Here is a 21,666-nt window from a genome sequence, read left to right as displayed (position 1 = left end):
TGAACAACTGTCCAGTCCAGCGGGGAAGCGGAATTGTAGGCTCGGCGGATTTCAGTTCGTTTCGATTTAATTTTTAAATTAGACATAATTATTCAAACACCTGTTTAAAGGCTTCGTTGTATTCATTTAACCAAGATGGGCTGCGCTGGATTCACCTGCTCCAAACAAACTCTGTGCGCCCTCAACATCATCTATGTTGTGAGTATCTCCAGCAGGATTGAACATATGGATGATTGCATTTCCGCTGTGATAAAAACGCACAGGGTTGTTGGTGTGTGATGAAACAGTGACTGTGAACAACATAGTGGTGAAGTCAGACACCGCTCTTTTCAATTATTCACAGGGTCCAGATGCTCACCATAGGAAAAACTGAGGGACTGCACGTTTAACGGGAGCAGCCTACTTATATGTTATACCCTGCCCTCACTTTTTCAAAGGATGCTCTGCCCTCGACTATAGAAGCCTATAGAGGACTTCATTAAAATGATAATGTAATGTGAAAATGAAAATGTAATAATCCAATTTTCATTTTCATTTTCCTATCCTTGTATGGGCATTCTATGACTATATTAAAATTATATTGCAATTTGATAGCAATATGGAAATTTAAATAAAAACCCCATTTGACTTTTCATTTTCAAAGACTTATCATTTTCACATTTACATTATCGTTTGAATTAAGTCCATACTGTGTGTGTTTGTGTGTGTGTGTGTGTGTGTGTGTGTGTCTTGTGTGTGCGTGCGCGCACGTTTAACCTACAGGTTCCAACCAGGTTTTAATTAATTGGTAACATGCCGCGCCTCAGAGGAGGGGACAGGACACGGAGAGGATGTTTTGCTGTTTAATGATGCCTTCATGATGTCATCTTCATTTTCTCAGATTAAAGCTATGTTCATAATAGATACTTGGATAACTTGACTACTTCTCCCGTTTTGAACATTATTTTTTAATCTGTCTTCACCAACTTCATGAAAGTGCGGCGCTAAATTGCTCTGCTACAATGTTAAAGGATATAGGTTCAACCTTTTCCCCTCCAAGTGTATCTCAACACCATGCCTATATTTCCAGTGAATGTTATTGATGACTTGAATTATTCATCCTGTCTCTGGAGTTTTTATTTGTATTTTTTTCCCCCATTACATTTTAAAGGTAATTTCTGTGTAAAGGCTGGAAGATAAAATCCACAGGCCTCCCTCAGTACAAACATGTAAAGTCGAGTTCAGAAACCAATGTGAGGCCTCTGCTGTCTTAGTCTGAACCCTTACAAAATTAAGCCTTACAAAGTTAAGCTATATTAAAGAATTATCACTTCAAGTACTAAACTGAAAAGTGTGAATTCATTCTTGAAGTAGGAAATATAAAGCTCTTGTCAGTGATTTTGTCAGTAAGCTTAATTTTCTCAGATTTGTAGTGGAAAATCTGAAATAAGTATCTTAAAACATTTCTTTTGGTATTTTATTGTGGGTAGATACGCCTTTGCAAAGGGGTCAGTACATTAGAGATGTAAGTCTGCAATTACTGACAAAGAGTTGCTACATATATAGTGAAGGAAACCATCCCATTTATGAGGGCAGGATACATCAGTGGTTTAGTGAAAGTATAGCTGTTTCATAGCTTTGGAGAAGTGAGACTATTTAAGGTAATCTAAAGGTACAGTAAGTTCAATAGGTCATCTGGACACTAAAGCCACAGAAAGTCCACTACAGATTCATACACGGATGGTGTAGAAATACAGGGAATTGACTGATTAATATACTACATTTATAAAAGCAGCTAATTAAAAATTAAAAATTATATATTGTATTTGTTTGTATAGTTATAAGATAATTCGTCCGTAATTATAAACCTATGTAAAATATGTGATTAGTATGATATGTTGTCAAAATTGAGATTTCCTGGCTTTTTTCATAATAAATAAGGTCTAGGGGCACTGTAAGTACCGTAAAAGTGTCAAAACGGTCAATAAACAGACAAATACACACAGCCTGCATTCAGCAGCTGCTTTTTTTAAAGATGCCCCAGGACATCCGTATAAATGTGACGTCATAGCGACACAGTCTCTGCCTTCAGCCTTGCCCCCAGGGCTCACTCGTCATTCCGTTGCTGGGCGATCAACAACACGAGGAAAATCACGAAGCTACATCATTGCACAGGATTCCTAAGGATATTAATACAAGAGATCAGAACTAACTCTGATTTATTTTAACTATGCAAAATTCATCGGTAAACGGTGTCGGCCGATGCCAGCGATGTGGAGCTGAAGCTGCGTCAGAAACACCGGCTGTTTTGGAAAGTGAAGGAGCGGGCGGATCGGCCACTGTGACTGTCCACAGTCACACAGCTCCGGCGGTCAGCCTGCTCTTTCACCGGAAACATGCCGGAGCTCCACTGGCCGGTCCGCCCGCTCCTTTACCGGCGATACCCCGGAGCTCCGCTGACCGATCCTCGCACTCCTTCACAGGCAGATGTGACTGCGAACACGGTGCCAATCACAGCTGCCGATCCGCCGGCGTCTCTGCCCCAGCAAAAGCTCCACCACACGTCAGCTTTGTCAAGCTTCCAGTCCCTCAGCAGATCGCTCTGGGGTTTTCCGCCTCGTGGGCCGCTGCTGACACCGGTTATGATGAATTTTGTTTAAGGCTGCAGCTAACGATTATTTTTTTATCGATTAATCTATCGATTATTTTTTTGATTAGTCGATTAATCTAACGATTATTTTCTGTTTAGTCGATTAATCCTTTGGTGAACTTACCAATTTATATATATATATATATATATATATATATATATATATATATATATATATATATATATATATATATATATATATCTTTGAACAAGATATATGGGTCAGGATAAATGAAGATGGAACACAACATAAAATAGAACTGCAAGCAGTGTATGAGGGGGTCCAAGCTCTGGCGATCACCCCACCCCTGGCGAGTCACCCCCTGGCTAGTCCCCTCCCTGTTGAGACCCCCCCTCTCTCCTTCTCCCTCTTTCTCTCTCTCTCTCTCTCTGCCACCATGTATTTACATTACATTTCACTTACTCTGTTTTATCTCTCTCCTAGTGTGTCTCTGACCCCAGAGCTGCAGGACTCAAACCCATCATTATTATTGTTGTTGTTATTGTTATTGTTATTATTATCACTAATAATAACAACAACATCGAGACATGGTCGAGACAGATGACTACCCACAACTGACTCCGTTTCTGTCAGAGTTTTCTTCCTGATAAAAAGGGAGTTTTTTCTCTCCACCGTCGCCAAGTGCTTTGCTCATTGTGGGATCGGTTGGGTATTCCCTGTAATACTGTAATATTGACATCACTATGTAAAGTGCCTTGAGACAATGTATGCTGTGATATGGCGCTATACAATTAAAATTGAATTGAATTGAATTAATGAGATGTAATCTTTTTGTTTTTGTAGCGCCCCCTGATGGCCGATCTTTGCCAAATTTGGTCCAGAGCCTCACAATAACACGGAAAATAAGAATATTTTTCGTTTTGTGTTGATAGCATTTACTTCAGCCTAGATATGCTAAAGTTCGTGTTTGGTTGCTAGCTACAAAAATGTGATTTTCCGTAGGGGTCACAGCCCCCTCGTGCTGGGACCCCTAATAAAAGATTTAATGCTGATAGAGTGGAGCAGAGCAAAGTTACAGGCTTTACACTGCGTGCACAATTATTAGGCAAGTTGTATTTTTGAGGATTAATTTTATTATCTAACAACTACAGCGCTCTCGCTCAATCCAAATGTTAATAAAGCTCAAACATGAATATTTAAGAAAGTAAAAGTGAAGTTTTGTCTTTCTTAAGAGAATATCTCAGTGTGCAGAATTATTAGGCAAATATTGGTGCGCAGAATTATTAGGCAACTAAATGAAAATTTATATTTTCCCATCTCACTTGTTTATTTTCATCTGTTAAAGTGAAAATAATGAACAAACAACTCTAAATATACAAATAAACATTTCTAAAATTTCGCCAAAAAAATCAGTGACCAATATAGCCACCCTTCTTTTCAATAACTGTCACAAGCCTTCCATCCATGGAGTCTGTCAATTTCTTTATCTGTTGACGATCAACTTTTCGTGCAGCAGCAACCACAGCCTCCCAGACACTGTTCAGAGAAGTGTACTGTTTTCCTTCCTGGTAAATCTCCTGTTTTATAAGAGCCCACAAGTTCTCAATAGGGTTTAAGTCAGGTGAGGAAGGGGGCCATGTAATTTTCCTGTCATCTTTAAGGCCTTTACTGGCAAGCCATGCAGTGGAGTACTTTGATGCATGTGATGGAGCATTATCCTGCACAAAAATCATGGTCTTCTTGAAAGATGCAGGCTTTTTTCTGTGTCCTGGAGAAAGTGTCCTCTAAAAACTGGCAGTAGTTCTGGGAATTGATTTTTAGTCCATCTTCAACCCGAAAAGGTCCAACTAGCTCATCTTTAATGATACCAGCCCATACCAGAACCCCACCTCCAACTTGCTGGCGTCTGAATCGAAGTGGAGCTTTGTGCCCATTACTGATCCAGCCACGGGCCCATCCATCTGGTCCATCAAGAGTCACTATCATTTCATCCGCCATAAAACCTTTGAAAAATCTGTCTTCAGGTATTTCTTGGCCCAGTTTTGACGTTTCAACTTATGTGTCTTGTTCAATGGTGGTCGTTTTTCAGCCTTCCTTACCGTGGCCATGTCTCTGAGCACTGAACACCTTGTACTTCTGGGTACTCCAGGTAGGTTACAGTTCCGGAATATGCCAGCACTGGAGGACAATGGGTTCCTAGTAGCTTCACGCTTGACTCTTCGTAAATCTTTAGCAGTTTGCGTCTTTTTTTCTCTACACGTTTCTTTCGACCCTGTTTGCTTTTTTCAACAAAACGTTTGATAGTTCTGTGATCACGCCCCAATATCCTTGCAATGTCAGGCGTGCTGCATCCCTCTGAAAGATTTTTACAATTGTTGACTTTTCAGAGTCAGTCAAATCTCCTTTTGGGCCCATTTTGCCTAGGGAAAAGAAGCTGCCTAATAATTATGCACACCTTGATATAGGGTGTTGATCTCCTTAGGGCACACCCTCCCTTATTACACAAATACATATCACCTGATATGCTCAAATCCATTAAGCACTCAAGTTTATACAGGTTGGAATTGGAAAATATGCATAAAAATTATGATATGGTCAAAATACTCACTTGCCTAATAATTGTGCACGCAGTGTATATGGACATGGTCAGATGTTTCATGTGAGGCTTTTCACTGTAAAACTCATTAACGGGAGCTAATTTATGGATCAAAACACAACTTATCATGACAAAATATTCAAGGTAGAACGTAATTTATGTTTGTCGCTGTTTGACGCAAATTTCCACGTCGCTCAACTCGCATGAGTATCTGAGTTTGCAGCCATTTGCTGTGTTGTGCCAAAGTGTTGTCTTGCTCTGACCGTGTCTCAATAACACAGAGAAACTTTTCATTCGTCCCTATGTAACGAAGTATGTATGGGATTCCACTTGTCCTTTTATTTTATCGGATGTTTGAAGGTTTAGTGACTCAACAGCGCCCACTGTCATCAGCAGGTGTTAATTATACTGTTAGAGACGCTAGTCGATGGGAGGTGTGTCTATGTGTGCTGTGTGTGAGCTGCCTGCGGCGAGCCACCATATTGATCAGTGCACGATCTGTTTCTGTTCAGGTAATAAACGGTGCCCGGACTCGCAAAGTAAGCCTCCTGATTATTTCGAACACACAACGCAGAGTTGAGGGGTGAACCAGCCAGCTACATAAGTGTTGTCAAGCATGGTTACATTGGTGCCGTGACCCGCACTTCTACACTGGCTGCTACGAATGGGGCCCGTCTAATTCCTGGAGTCGTCTGATCGGAGGTGGAGATGCGCAGGCGAATCACGCCGGCGGGAACGGGCTACTCCACGTCTCGCGACGCCATTGGTCTTCACAGTAGGAACACGGTGTTCCAGTTTAGCCACTGGGTGGCGGTTTTGTTTGGTGGAACAGCATACCTGCGCCGGACTCTGTTTCATAACTGTGTTTTGTTTTATTTTTGTATTTGATGAACAAAATGGAGTGATTTATGGGGACTGTGTAACTGACTCTCATTTTTTTGTTAGGTATATGTCTGTGAGAGTTACGGTTTGATAGGTGACATCACCTGTAGAGTTGATTTGATATTTTGTTCATTTAGATTTAATTACACAGGTTTTTTACTGTTTTCTTTCCTCCCTGGAAGAAAAAAAAATTACCCTGTTTTTTTTACCTGGTTTTCCCCACAGAGTGCTTTTTGTGGACCCCGGATTCATCTACCCCTAAACCAGTTTTTGAGGGGTCAGTGGTGGGCGACATCACCCAGAGTTCTCCCCCCCATGGTGTTTCGCACACTATGGAACCAGAGGATGATGGTAAAATGGAGAAATATCTGGCAGGCATGGCTTCAAGAATAGGGCTCTCCATAGGGGAGAGCATAGCCTCCTGTATTGAGTCGCGCTTGAGCTATGGGATGGGGCTTGTGTCAGTGGAGTAGCAAGTGCTGCAGTGTCGGATCCTTCTTTGCTGAACGTCGTGGTCAGGTCCGAAGTCAAAGAACCAGCTGGTTTTAAAGGGGATGGTAATGACATACATACAGTTCAGGAGTGGGAGGCCGTAATGGTGTCCTACATGAGGAAAAAGGGGATTCCTCTGTCAGAACAAGCTGAGGAGGTGATGAGTAAGCTGGTGGGGAGGGCTCGTGAAGTACTCAGGGTGGGTCTACCAAGTAAGCCATCTTTGTCTATGTCTGGGGGCCCGGACCTCATATTTGACATATTGGAGCAGCATTTTAGTTACACGGTTTCTTCTGGCATGCCCCAAGCTAACTTTTATGCCACATTGCCTAATTCAGGTGAGCACCTATTTGACTACTAGCTGAGGCTGAATAGAGCTATGGACGTGAGCTATGGACGTGACTGAAGACTGTCTTAGGAGACAGAATAAGACATTTGATAATCTGACACGTGACCTGACGGCCATGTTCAACCGTTACTGCCCCGACGCAGAGTTGTCCCTCATATTCAGATGTAAACCACTACAACAGTGGACAGTTGCGGAGGTACATGAGAAACGTGTCGAGCACAACAGAGACCAAAGACAGACATCACAGTTGAGAGTTAACACTGCGATAACGTCACAGCGACAAGGAGCAAACCCCCATGTACCCCATGAGGTGCCTGATAGTAAGACGGTAATGAAACCACCCGTCTCTGATACTATCCTGGCTGGAGGACAACAGGCTGACGGGTCTGCTGATCGTCTTGACCGCATTATAGCCATGCTGCAGTGTGTACTAGAACAGCAGCCACGGCCGAGAGAATTTCTCAACAGGGCGGATGTACATGCTCGACAGGGTCAAACAGTCAGAGCGAGACCTCCGGTTCCTCATGTTATTTGTGGGGATGGTGGACACACCACTCTTACCATTCCAGAGCGAATCACTTGTGTTTCGTCTGCTATGCGTCTGACCATGCACGTGCTGAGTGTCCCAGGGATGTGACCAACAGAAATCAGGTCACTAGACCCGCAGCACAGCAGGGGCAAAACTAGTAGGCCTACATGTGATGGGGGCAAGTGTTGGGCCTGAGTGTGATCCCCTAGAGACTAATGAGGATGTTGATAATGATGCAGAGTCCATTTACCAGAGTGTATGTGAGGAGAGAGAACAGGGACACAGACCTGTCCTGCAAAACACTCAAAGACTGAAACAGCATGATGACATTTTCTATGAGAATGTGATTTTGGGCCAGTCAGAGCCATGCTTGTTAGTGGGTCGATGGCTTGCACTCTGAGCTCCACTGTGATTCCTCAGCTGTTAGAGCAGGCAGTGTTAAAGACTCCCGCCATAGAGCCTACTGATGTAGTTTTTATTGGATGTGGTGGCTCAAAGACTGTACCAGTGGGCATGTGTCTCCTAGAAGTGGAGGCATATGGATGTAAAGTGGTGGTGCCGACATTGGTGGTTGAGGGCCAAAGTGATAACCTCATCATTGGCATCAACTTGCTGAGGTATCTGGTCCATACCAGAGGCTGTGGAGGGGTCTTCTTGGCTACGGCGCTACTGCCCCTAGGAGTGACGGTGACCCTCAGAAGGAGCTTTTGAGTTTTGGGACAGAGGTGGAGGAGTGTGTTGATGGTGTCCCTGGCTGAGGCAGCATCGGTGTGTGCACATGGCGTGCAGGATGTTTTTCGCTGGTCTGCTCACCCATTCGATAAGGACTTGAGTGGTGACCAGGTTATTAATTCACAGTTGGTTGGTGAGCATGAGGTGACGCCTGTCCTGGATGCGCACGGTCTGCAGGACTCCAGGGTCTGGCCAAATGTGTTCTTACTGCCTCAGTTCTCTCAGACTGTGCTGACGGATGAGCGTATCGGTTCAGGAGTGCTTTCACGGGAGGTGTTGATGGAAGAGCAACGACGTGACAGTGTTCTCAGTCGAGTGATCTTCTTTGTCGAGAGAGGTCGGAGACCTTCAAGAAGGGAGCGTCTTGAGGAACCAGTTGTCGCCATCAAGTTACTGAGAAGTTGGGATAAGTTGACATTGCGGGATGGTGTATTGTTTCGAGTAGCAAAGAACACTTTGACCAAGAGGAAGACTTGTCGGTATGTGGTGCCTTATATCATTGTGGCCCAGAGTGTTGCAGGGTGCCCATGATGAAGCTGGGCATCAAGGGCAACAGCGGACGTTGTATCTGGTGAGGCAGAGGTTTCATTGGCTTGGACTGAGTAAGGACGTTGCAGAGTATGTGAGGCACTGCAGACGGTGTGTGGTGAGCAAGTCACCTGAACCTGAGGCTAGGGCGCCTCTGGAGAGTATCAGGACATCTGAGCCTCTCGAGTTGGTGTGCATTGATTTTTGGACGGCTGAAGACTCTGACAACAGGTCTTTGGATGTGCTTGTCGACACGGAACATTTTACAAAGATGCCGCACGCCTTTTTGTGTCCCAACCAATCTGCGGCTTTCCGAAACGTCTGCACTCTGATCAAGGAGCCAATTTTAAGAGTGCTCTTATCGCTGAGTTGTCAAGTGTGGCGGGTGTTCAAAAGTCTCATACGACGCCTTATCACCCGATGGGTAATGGCTCATGTGAGAGGATGAACAGGACCTTAGGGAACTTGATCCGTGCACTTCCTCCCAGAGCGAAGCACAGGTGGCCTGAGGTATTGAAGTCCCTGACGTTTGCATACGACTGTAATGTCCATAAAACGACCGGTTTTGCGCCATTTCTGCTCATGTTCGGCAGAGTCCAAGACTTCCCATTGCTGTAATCTTTGGCTCTGTTCTTGACAATCCTGAGGTTGCATACTATGATCAATATGTTCAGTCACTGCGCAAAGACCTGTTGGAGGCTATGAACTTAGCTCAGGCTGTGGCATCAAAGCAGTTGCGGCGACACACTGACCTGTACAACCGCAAAGTACGTGGAGCACCGGTGGATGTGGGCGACGGTGTACTCCTGGCTAACAAGGGTAGGTGGGGAAAAAAGTAAGCTGGCTGATCGCTGGGAGAATGCTATCTATGTGGTGGTTGGGATGAATGAGGAGTATCACACCTTTAGGATTCAGAATGCCTCCACTGGTCAGGAGAAAGTTGTGCATCAGAATCTGATAATGACAGTGAACTTTCTTCCTTTGCCCGATGATGATCCTTCGGAGGGAGTGGATTTATCCGCTCTTGTTCTGCAGATCTTGAGGAGGAGAGAGAGGCAGTCGCTGATGTTTCTGTGGACTCTGTGGGGTACAGGACTAGAGTGTGGGTGTCCGTTCTATCGTCTGGGACTGTGAATGGAGTGGATGTGGAGAGTGTTGACCAGCCTGAGGACGCTGAGATTGATCAGCAGTGTGGTGTGGCCACTATTGACTCTATTGATATCACAGTATCTGAGCTAGTTGAGCAGGCATCTTCTGGACTGTCAGACTCTGATCCACCCGTGACTGAGGTCCTGAAGACGGTTGGTGATGGCATTGACTCTGTTGATAGCTTGGCTATCTGTGATGGCTCTGATGACCCCCTTTCAGGTAGTGACAATCAGTGCCTGACTGACATGGCTCTTGGTGGAACCGGACCCCTGACTTAGGGAGGTTGGAGTGGGTGTGAGTTCCAGAGCAGGGAGGTTGTTGAAACCTGTTAGCAGACTGATAGAGTTCATGCATCAGAGGACTGGGGTGGCATTGTAGATACTTTTGTACATTGGGAGTGCTGTTTTCTTTTTTTTATGGACTTTGCTTTTGGTTATTTTTCATTCTGCATACTCGTTGGGAGAACATGTGCATTGATTGGATCTCTTTTAATTCTTTTCTGTATGTGGTGATTTTCAGTCAGGACGCTTATGAAATATGTAACCGGCATATTTTTCCCTATGTGTGATGATGATGATCTCACACTAATTCTTATTGAGAATAGTCTTTTGTACTGGGTGTTTGTGATTGTAATTTTGTTTATGTAACCCCATCAGTGACACAAGAAAAGAGTGAAATGTTTTTTTTCTCTATATGTGGAAATGTTTGTATTCTCCCATGTTTAGCCTGGAATGTTTATGTTGTGAGTTTTGTGCCTGGTTCTTCAAATAAAACACCAGATGGTGACAATATGGGACCTTTAAGGGCTTTGTAGGGAAACACTTGAATTTAAACATTAGATGAGTTTTTCAGAATGGATAACAGAAGTTTGTTTTGGGCCAACCACCTGACTGTGTGTCGCTGCTCCAGGCAAAGGCTGCATGCTCCTGACTCAGTCAGAAAACTCATTTTGAAGGCAGGAACAAGTTCATATAAGAGATTCAATTAACTTTTGTTTGTCTTCCTGATAGGGTTGTATTTTTGTTTTTATGAAAATAATTTTACCAAAAACATTCATATGATGCAGATATGTTGTTTATTACTGCAAGGATTACATATAATGAAAATTCTCTTTTACAAAATAATAGTAACAATCAGACTAATTCTTCATATCTGTTCTGTAGATGGTGAGTCTGCTCATGATAGGCATCGCAGCATGGGGGAAGTGGTTCGGTCTCGTCTCCAGCTTCCAGGTTGTAGGGGGTGTAATCGGTGTTGGAGTCTTCCTCTTCTTCGTGGCCCTGGCCGGCCTCATCGGGGCCATAAGGCATCATCAGGTCTTGCTCTTCTTTGTATCCTTTACACTACTCCTGCTATGGCTGATATCACTGCTAATTTAATAATTTGAATTTTCAGGTCGTTGAATCAGTATTTAACAAGATCAGATGAAAACCTGTTATTATGATGTGATTTTTTAGTAGCAAGAATAGTGTAGAATGATTTCATGGATACTGTAGATAAATTAAATGTGTCTTGCAATTGTCTATTGCTTGTTGATGAATTTTAATGTCATGATTAACCCACAAGCAGTGTAAATGTATCACTGAATCGTCATTGCACCTCAGTGTTTTGGAAAATCCAATTTCCATTCATATATGCATGTGCAGTAAGAACCAGAGCAGCATCATATTTCACATATAAGTCAGCCCTGCAGAGACACTGCAGACTGCTGTTTCCAGCCTGTAAACTGTCGTCTTGATTCTACTAATGTACAGTGGTATTGTGACATTGTCTTTCAGCTGGATTGTTTACTACTGATTACTACCTTGACAGTGAACCTCAGTACATGATCATCCTGTTTATGGTGTTTATTATGCAGTTCTCTGTTTCCAGTGCATGTTTGGCCATCAACAAAGAGCAACAGGTAAGATGAGTTTTTACAATACATTAATTTTGTTGACGCTTTTTGTCCAAAACGACTGCCAATCATTGATATTTGACTCATATCACAGGTAGGAAGGTAACATTAAGGGCCTTGCCCTAACTCTAACCCTAACCCACTAAGCTATACCAGCTGCAGTGTCTCCATTAAAGCACAATGAAGGAGGAAATATTGATAATCAATATTCTTGGGGCTGTCTTGTGTTTTGTTATGTGTTACATGTTACACGTACATGTTACATGTACACAGACGCAATTCTGCAAAGTGAAGCTCAAATGTCACACTCAAGGAAGAAGACATGACACACATGACTGGAGGGGGACTTCAAGCATCTCAGAAGCATCCCTCAAACCACTCATGCAGAAAGTTATTCTAGGACTAAAATACTGCTACCCTCAGAGTAGACCTGAGACTATTTTAAAGGTTTCTTCACATGGGGTGTTTTACAGCATTGAAAGTTTCAGTTAGGAGTATACAATAGTGGAAAGCTCAAACTGCAGAAAGGATTTACTGGCAAAGAGCATGGTATACATAAATTAACTTAAGAGCTGCAGAGGTTGAAGTGTTGGTCCTGCAGTGCAGAAACAGAGCATGCCTACATCAGCCCAATAGGAGTTGCCACTCCTGAAAGAACAGACTGAAAACTGAATCAACTTGTCTTCAAGTCGTGCCCATTCATCCAGATTTCTTTTTGGGGGTGTTCACTGGAAAGGAGCTTATTTTCGCCCAAAACTCTGTTGGGCTGGTTCGGACCGCAACACACACCAGTTTGTGTTCATCAAAGAGAGAAACAAGCTTTCTCCAGAATCTCTTACTGCCCCTTTAAGTCCTAACCTTGAAATGTATGGATGATGGAGATGCACTGAACCAGGATTAGTATGCTTTTCTCTTGGCTGGCTACTGTCAAAAATTAATGTGTGACCAAAAACCTAGCTCGATTTGCAGGTATGACTTGCCACATTTTTGCAAGGAACTTCAATAATTTTTCTCTGGCCTGGACACAAGGCCTAATGTAAGAACCGTTCTTACGAACAGAGTTGTTCTTAAATCGGCATCTGAGAGATTTTGTCCTGTATCCACCAATTTTTCCGTATTTGGAGTTTTCTCAGACCAGAGTGGTCATGACCTGTTGTCAGAGTCATCAAATTAGTTTTTCGCTAATGTATTGTAAATCCCTTTGAAGCGATAAAAAATAGATATAAATCACACCTCATAATTATTTTGACATTAACCTGTTCAACTCTGCAATTTAAATTAAAATATAATTAGAAATCTACCTCCTAAGTGTCGTTGCACAATGGTCAGGGGAGACCACAACAGCTGCAATATATTGTGGTTGGCATGCTTCTTATGGAGATGGCTGGCTTAAAATGTCAATTTTTAATAGTCCCAATATTTTCAGATCATTTGCCTTAAAATTCACTATTTTCTCCAGCTGATGGAGGGCATGCTTAAACTTAGTAGATACTTTATTTATCCCGAGGGAAATTCAGGCATCCAGCAGCATTTACAAACATACATACATTTAACATACATCAATCCTACATAAAATAAAAATACAAAATTAAATTAAATATTAAACTATAACTATAAAAACTAGCTCATGAACTTCCTAGGTCATAACACCTGCTCCATCACCAGCAGAAAATACGCCATGCAACATTGCCTGTTATGGCAAGTACTTTTTCATTAGTATCATTAATGGAGACTTACCCTTGACTGCCTTGAAGTCATCGACCACTGTGGCAATACATGTTGTTTTAAGCCATTTTCACATCGGACCATTTCTTCTTCATTTCAGTGACAGTGTGACTCACTGGTAATACAACATTCACATTTCTGCTTTAGTCCGTCACTTAATTCCACTGCTGATGCTTTTTAAAAGTATAGACCTTTATTTGTGGATCTCTTGAAACAGGACTTTAATCTCCGATTTTGTACATTTGTTGTTTTTACTCTTTGATGCCATTTTCATGAATGAACATTTCGACGACATGGGGCAGAAAGCATAGCCTTATATGGAAATATTGTGGTGTTAATTAGGGCAAATTTGCTCTCCACGTGCACATTTGCCCAAATACACAAAGGTAGCATTCATCATGTTTACGCAGGTAATTTACACATTTCTTCGGAAGTTAGGAGAATTTGCTGAATCCAATATGGCATGTTCGTTCGATCAACCATTCGAAGAAATGTAAAAGAAATTTAGGATAAGAATACAAACATGTTCAGCATGAGCCACACTGATACTTGTAGTACTCTCTAAAAAACTACCTTCTGTTAGAGTCAAATATTTATATGAAGAGCAAAGCATTCCAGACATTGCACAACCTTGTTGAATTCCCCTCTTAATAGTAAAAGCTCCACTTAAAACACCATTTGCCTTCAAAACACTTTTAATGTCAAAATAGAAAGTCTTAATCATGGCAACAAAGCAAGGGGAGAAATCACATGCCTCAAAGGTGTTCTCAAGATTTCAAGATTCCTTTTTTTTGTATATCGCCAAATCACAACATACATCGTCTCAAGGCACTTTACATAGTGAGGTCGAGCCCTCACAATATTACAGAGAAAACCTAACAGTTCCCACAATGAGCAGCACTTGGTGACTGTGGAGGAGAAAACAGGAAGAAATCTCTTACAGAAGAAGACTCAGTTGTGGGCGGCACGTGCTGTGACTGGTTGGGGTGAGAGGAGAAAATAGGGGAAGGGGATAGGTGGGCAGAAAGAGGGGGCGAGGAGAGAAGAGAGAACAGTTGTATAGTAATTGCTTTAATCTCTACAAGACTGAGAATTATAATTACAGAAATAATACTGACACTTATAAATGCAATGGTGTTATTAATAATAATAATTTTTTTATTTAAATTAATTCTGGGAGTTGGGTGTACTTTAAAAGTAGGGCCAGAGAAGACTGTACTTGATCAGGAGACTCAGGTCCTTTGGAGTGCCCCCTGCACTACAGAGGACCTCAGTTTATCTCATAGGAGTGCAATAACCAACTGAACAATATTTATATTTATTCTCCATGTGCAATTATTGTTACTGCTCTGTATATGGTATTTATATTTTGCTGCTGTAACGCCCAAATATCCCCGTTGTGGGACAAATAAAGGATTATTATCTTATCTTATCTAGATTGAAATGCCTTTTCTTGGTGTAGAAAAATCTGAACAAAGTTTATATCAGCTTGAGAATATTTTAAAATAGTACTCTTAATAAGATAAGATAATCCTTTATTTATAGCTGAGAGGTAGTTCCCAGAAACAAACTCTCACTAATGAACCCAGAATCTGGACCAAAAGGTTTGTACTCGGTGGCATTGAGCTTTGAGAAAAAAATCCGCAATTCTTTTTCTTTACTGTTCAAAGAGAATGAATTAGTCAATTCTGAAGTGCTTGCTCATTGTGGGATTTGTTTGTTGGGTTTTCTCGGTAATATTGTAATATTATTACCTTACTATGTAATTACCTTGAGACAATGTATGTTTTGATTTGGCATTATAAAAATAAAATTGAATTGAATTGACCATTCTGATTTCAATCCATTTCAGCAGGAAATTCGTTTTGTAATCGTTTTGTAATCACAATATTGTTGCTCTAATTCCCAGCAGATCAGCCAAAGCATTTTTTTTAACTTTGAGTGCCATGAAAGGGCTTCAATATCTTGTAGATTAATTTGAATTCTGGAATTGGCATTGAAATTGTATTGATTACAAAATGTTTCTTATTTTTCCAACATCTCATCACATGCATAAAATGCTGTCAAATAATAAGTAATGTTTCTCTTCACTCCTGTGTGCTGCAGGAACACCTGCTTGAAGTGGGTTGGAATAACTCTCAAAGCACTCAGAGTGATGTGGAGAAGAGCATCAACTGCTGTGGCTTCACACAGGTGGACCCCAACGGCACCTGTGATGCTGTGAGTTTGAATCAGTGCTAAATAGTTTCATTCAGCATGTTGAAATAGATAAATGGTAAAATCGACTATTTATTTAGCGCTTTTCTAGTCGTATTGACCACTCAAAGCCCTTTTACAGTACAAGTCAAAGTCACCCATTCACACACACATTCATACAGCGCTGCTATTTACAATGCATTTTCTGTCACATTCATACACTGCTGGAAGAGCCGTCAAAGGCAATTTAGGGTTAAGTGTCTTACCCAAGGACACTTTGGTATGCTGACTAGAGGAATAGGGAATCGAACCACCGAACGTCCAGTTTTTGGATGACCTCTTTAGTTCCTGAGACAGGTGTTTGTTGTTAGAATTTATTCATTTAAAGAATAACAGTAAAATTCTATTTGAAATCATAAAATGTTCTAACCCTGCTGTGAGAAGATTTTGATGCTTGATTTTTTCTAACTGTTGTGTCTCTTCTTCTCCTGTAGGCCTGTTTCCGCAACCACTCCTGCTTGCCCTGTGCACATAAGATCCAGGAACATGCTGGAAAAGTTTTGCACTTTGTCGGGGGGGTTGGACTATTTTTCAGCTTCACTGAGGTGAGCTATAAAAGCTACAACACTGAGGGTTGTTCAATATTGTGCATGAGTATAGTATTAGTCGTAATACTAAGTAGTAGCCTTAATGCAATAGTAATAGCAGTAGTAACAGTTGTTGCAGCAGCAATACTAATAGATAGTAGTTGGTAACATAGTAGTAGTCAGTGGGCGGACCAGCAAATGTCCTGGTGCAGTACAATAATGCTGCTAACAAATCTGCTGCTACATTTCAATACTTCTGTAGTTAGTTCTCAGCTTCAGTCCCCCTAGTTCCTAGTGAAGGTGTAAATCTTTAAAAACACCTCACAAATAAGATTAGTGGACTGTATTTATATAGCGCTTAAAGCTTATTGACCACTCAAGCACTTTACAGTGGAGTTGACATTCACCAATTCAAACACACACACATTGGCGGCTGGGGCTCAGAAGGTAGAGTCGGTCGTCCACTAATGCCTTGGACACATTACAGGATTTTCAAGGTCGTCAGATCTCTGTACCGTTCATACTACACGACATGCTGTCTTGTAATCGCAAGCTTTCAGTCGTGTGCTGTTCACACTATGTGACTCATCTGTGACAGGGGTTCACTCACTACACTTCACCAGGAAAAAGGTCTCCAAAGTACTTTATGTCACGAAAACACACACCAGAAGTGACACAGGAAAATATGTGATAGACTCGCGAAACAGGAATTGTTTGTCACTTTCAAGATGGACGTCAAAAAGAAGGTGTTTAATATATTGCAGGATACTCTTATGTTGACAGGTCAGAAACAGGAAGTAGTTTAAAGGGCCCATATTATGCTCCAGGCACCTTTTCAGCCTGCCTCCACGTATATTTGGTTATCTGGGGTGTCTGCCAGCCCACGAAGAATGAAAAGAAAACAATGAGTCGTTGATTCGTGTTTTGGGTTGGCCGTGCAGGCGGTCTGTAAACGAGCCATTCACAGCCCGGGCGTCAAGTGACGTAAGTTGACTCCTGCTACTGGGGCAACCTCGCCCCCAACCTGAGCAGCACCTCCCCCCTTGAAGTGCGGAAAAACAGATTGCGTCTACACCATAATTTTCTCCCCGCAAGCGAACGACAACCGCGGGCATGGCCAAAAGATATAATAATGTTTGCTCTGTTGTTGGATGTACAGACCAACATAACACCGGACTGTCAACCCATCTCTTTTTGACAGACGGAGCCTTTCCAACTGTCCGAGGCGAAGCCCCGGAGGAGGCAAATGTACGTTTTCAAGATCGTATGTGCTCTAGGGCTGGGCGATATGGCTGAAAACTGTACCACGATTTAAGTGTTCCGGCCGGCGTAGCTAGACTCTTTGCTCCGGTTTCTTCCAACGAGGACAAAAAAATTATCGAAACGTTCTATCGAACGCATTTTCTATTGATAACTTGTCTATCGCGATACATATCGTTATCGTTCTATCGCCCAGGCCTAATGTGCTCTGTGTGTAATTATGGAGAACGTGTTCGCTGTGCCTCCCGGGTCTCTACGTCGTGTATGTGCCTTGTCACGTGCGACTGTTGTCATGGCAGCGCAACGCCGTAGTTGCGCAGCAGACCCAGGGAGGAGCGAGGGGGAGCGAGGCGGGGCTTTGCAGTATACAAAGGGAGGGGGGCAAGATGTGAGCAGGAATGCGCTGGAATCGACCATAGTCTCACAGGGCTGTTTATACAGAAAGAGGAGGGTGCTGTGTGGCTTGATCCTTGAGGTATTTTGACATGGAATGGCAAAGACATGTAGTGCACACACCTGAAAACCAATGTAACTTTTGTAAAAGGGGGCATAATATGGGCCCTTTAAGCAGACGCTCCGCATGTGGTGTGTAAACGGAGAGAAATAACTTTACTAGCCAGCTCAAGGTTATGCTCATCATCAGCTCAACATGAAAGAAACCCTGCAAATAGTCTGCGCAATGAATTTTTTCAGAAACACGGATAAGCCAGAGAATATGGGTGAAGAGTGTTGTTGTTTTGTTGTGCTACAGTTCGTCCCACGGGTTTCCAGGTTGACACACTCACTGCCAGTCACATCAAAGCTCACACTAAAGGAGATGGGTTCCCGGACGGGTCCATATATTTAACCTGCTAGATATCTGGCAGTTGTTGGCGAGGCGTCGGTGAGTCTCTTTAATCACGTCGTTGGTAGTTCACACACAGCGATTGGAGTGCCGATTTGCAAGCCCTGATTTCATGCTGATTTTCCTCCGATTTGCTGCAAAATCGAGCTTAAAATCGTGTAGTGTGAACTCGGCACAACCGGAAGGTTGGCAGTTTGATCCCAGCTTCCCCCAGTCTGCATCCTGTTGTGTCCTTCGGCAAGACACTTAACCCTAAATTGCCTCTGACAGCACTTCGGGCAGTGTATGAATGAGACAGAAAAAGGCAGTGTGAGGGCATGTGACTTGTCCTGTAAAGGACTTTGAGTGGTCATTTAGACTAGAAAAGCGCTATATAAATATAGTCCATTTAAAATTCATTTACACATTCATACAATGCTTCTATACTAAATTTTATTTATTTTATAGCACCAAATCACAACATACATTATCTCAAGGCACTTCCCTCGCAAGACCTCACAATATTACAGAGAAACACAACAGTTCCCACAGTGAGCAGGTCTGAGACTGTGAAAAAAAACTCCATTTGAACAGGAAGAAATCTCTTGCAAAACCAGACTCAGTTGTGGGCGGAATATCTGCCTCGACTGGTTGAGGTGAGAGGAGAGGTGCGCAGAAAGAGGGATAGAGAAGAGAGAGAAGAGAAAGAGAACAGTTGTATAACCGTTGCTCTATCTAGCTCTTTATCTGTCAATCATGCATATCATTGACATGCTGCCTGCACAACCTTCCGGGGAAATTTGGGTTTCAAAGTCTTGTCGAAGGAAACTTTGTCATGTGCCAATTACTGGACGACCTGCTCTAAGTCCTGAGCCACAGCTGCCCCAAATATATAATTTTATTTCTTATTTTCTTCTTTTCATCTTGTTTTTTTTTAAACCAAAAGTAATCATTTTTGGAGGAGCTTTTCGGACCCAGTGACTATGTCTATTTTTATATATACACACTACCTATTTGTAGGAGATGTTCACTGTTGGTTTAGGTTTTGGGTTTTTAGGTTGATATATCATAGAATAAGTCTGTTGTCAGTGCATTCTGACTGTTACTGTGTCCCTCTCTCAGATTCTGGGAATGTGGCTCACATATCGCTATAGGAACCAGAAGGACCCCAGAGCGAATCCCGGTGCTTTCCTGTGAGACAGCAACACCTTAATCCCTTCTGCACTTTCACCTCACCACCTCTATGGACTTCCTCTGGGTGTTGACTGTAATTGCAAGATTGACCTGTGTGTTTTCCACTTCCTGAAGGAATTCCACACATGTTGCCTTCAGTACGACGACTCAACAAAGAGGGAATATTGTCCACAGCAGCCTGCTGTATATATATTAAGTATTTATGCAACCTGTCTGACTATGTTGGCCCTAAACACTGTTTTTGTGATGCTGGCTTATTATACAAAACAGTCAGTCCCACTGATAATAATCTCAAATACTCAACATCTAATTAAAAAATAATTAGAAGGATACATGTAACCTGGAAGTGTGCGTGTGTGAGTGTGTGTGGGTGCGGGTGCGTGCGTGCGTGTGTGTGTGCGTGTGTCTTCTGTAAATATAAACTACAATGATGATGCGGTAATCCACCTGTCGGAGCCTTGTACTGTAATCTGCAATAAAACAATATCTATTCCTCCAGCTTTATGTCCTTGTTTCTTCTCACAAAAAACCTTCAGTATTATGGTGTGTACAAAACATCAAACACTGAAAAAATATTTTTGTACATCTTTCATTCATTCATTCATCGTCTACCGCTTTATCCATTTAAGGGTCGCGGGGGGTCGCTGGAGCCAATCCCAGCTAACATTGGGCGAGAGGCGGGGTACACCCTGGACAGGTCGCCAGCCTATCATTTTTGTACATCTTTAACTCCAAAAGTTTTTTTTTCTTAAAAGCCGATTTCTGTGTAACGTTATGAGATTTTTTTTCAGGCAATCTTATCTTTCCTCTTAAGGTTCTTGACACAGATACCCTCATCAAGCACAAATTAAAACCAATCAGAATGAAGAAAGGGTGAAAACAGTTGACTTGTTTTCATTTTCATGAGTGATGAGTATCACAGGACCATATTGTTTTGCTGATGGTATTATGTCCGTGAGTACATTTAGGATATATGAATATATATTTTACCCAATGCGCTATTATACTGGATATTTTGCTCCACAGCCTTAATTTGCTCTTCCAGACTCCTTTACACCACCCCCTTGGTTTACCCCTGTGGTGCTTTCTGTGTTTGGCTGTGTCGTACCCACTCACTTTCAGTCCTGTTCCATTATGATTTCATCCAAAAATGTATCAAACTAATGCTTATTTGTTCATTAAAAAAACATTATTTTATTAATCATTTGATTCCAACAGTTACAAAATAAAGCTTGAGCATTCTAACACCCACACACTGAAACACAAAGAGTCCACACTCGTGTCGCATTAAGAACTGATGACAAATGTGGTGGCTGTGACTCAGGAGAAAGAGGGTCATCCAGAGGGTCATCTAACCAGAAGGTCGATGGTTCAATCCCCGTATCCTACTTCAAGAATTGAATTACTTGGTGTAAGCCAAGGTGCTAATTTACTGCATTGGAAATATCATTGTTTGCTTTTGAAATTCCCTTTAGAAAATACGGAACCAGAAATTCTCATTTGATGACATTTAATGGGAGAATAATGGGACTGGAAGAGATGGACTGTTGGCTCAGAAATCGTTTAAGCTCTTCCCCGTCAGCTGCTGAATCTACAAGAGAGACGAATGTTGAATCGTTTTACTGCGGGTCAATATTACAAAGGAAAATCTACATTGTAGTTTAATTAATTATATATTATAGGTATATACTCACAATCCGTGTTTGAAATTTCAACCTTGGGCAGGCTCTCTTGGATGGTCGTTTTGCGCTGTAGAAAAATGTTGTTTGTTTTAACACCTCCGGATACCACTAAAACCTAAAGACATTTGAAAGTACTCACAATAGGTTTAAATACTCGGGTTTTCAATGATTCTGGTTCCTTCTATCTCTCTCTGTCTCTCTCTCTCTCTCTTCAGAAGACTTAACTGTTGGAGTTGAGCGGACTTTTAACAACCTTTGCTCAGTATATTCGTTCTGGCTGTGATCAGAGACTTTCGAATTTTGCTGATTTCAGACGTCTCTCCTTTTCGACGCAAGTATCAACGCCTACATGTTTATCAAGTTGAAGCATTTGCTCCCACATTTTGGTATATTCGCTCTGGCTGTGATCAGAGACTTTAAATTGTGTTGATCGTACTTTCCTCTCCATATGCAG

At 42.1% G+C, this 21,666-nt stretch overlaps 1 protein-coding gene across 1 annotated transcript; it reads left to right on the top strand.

The window, feature by feature from the left end:
• tspan13b (tetraspanin 13b) lies at positions 1-20,028 on the top strand. Its single transcript, XM_035635172.2, has 6 exons — positions 1-198; positions 11,012-11,179; positions 11,671-11,751; positions 15,577-15,690; positions 16,161-16,271; positions 19,459-20,028. Exons 1-6 carry the CDS (start codon positions 136-138, stop codon positions 19,531-19,533), a joined length of 612 nt encoding a protein of 203 aa, XP_035491065.1. The 5' UTR covers positions 1-135; the 3' UTR covers positions 19,534-20,028.
• The last annotated feature ends 1,638 nt before the right edge of the window (positions 20,029-21,666 follow it).

The sequence above is a fragment of the Scophthalmus maximus genome, chromosome 5 (assembly GCF_022379125.1).
Source record: "Scophthalmus maximus strain ysfricsl-2021 chromosome 5, ASM2237912v1, whole genome shotgun sequence".
NCBI lineage: Eukaryota > Metazoa > Chordata > Actinopteri > Pleuronectiformes > Scophthalmidae > Scophthalmus > Scophthalmus maximus.
Note: the sequence above shows the minus strand (reverse complement) of the source record. Positions and strands in the feature narration are given on the sequence as shown.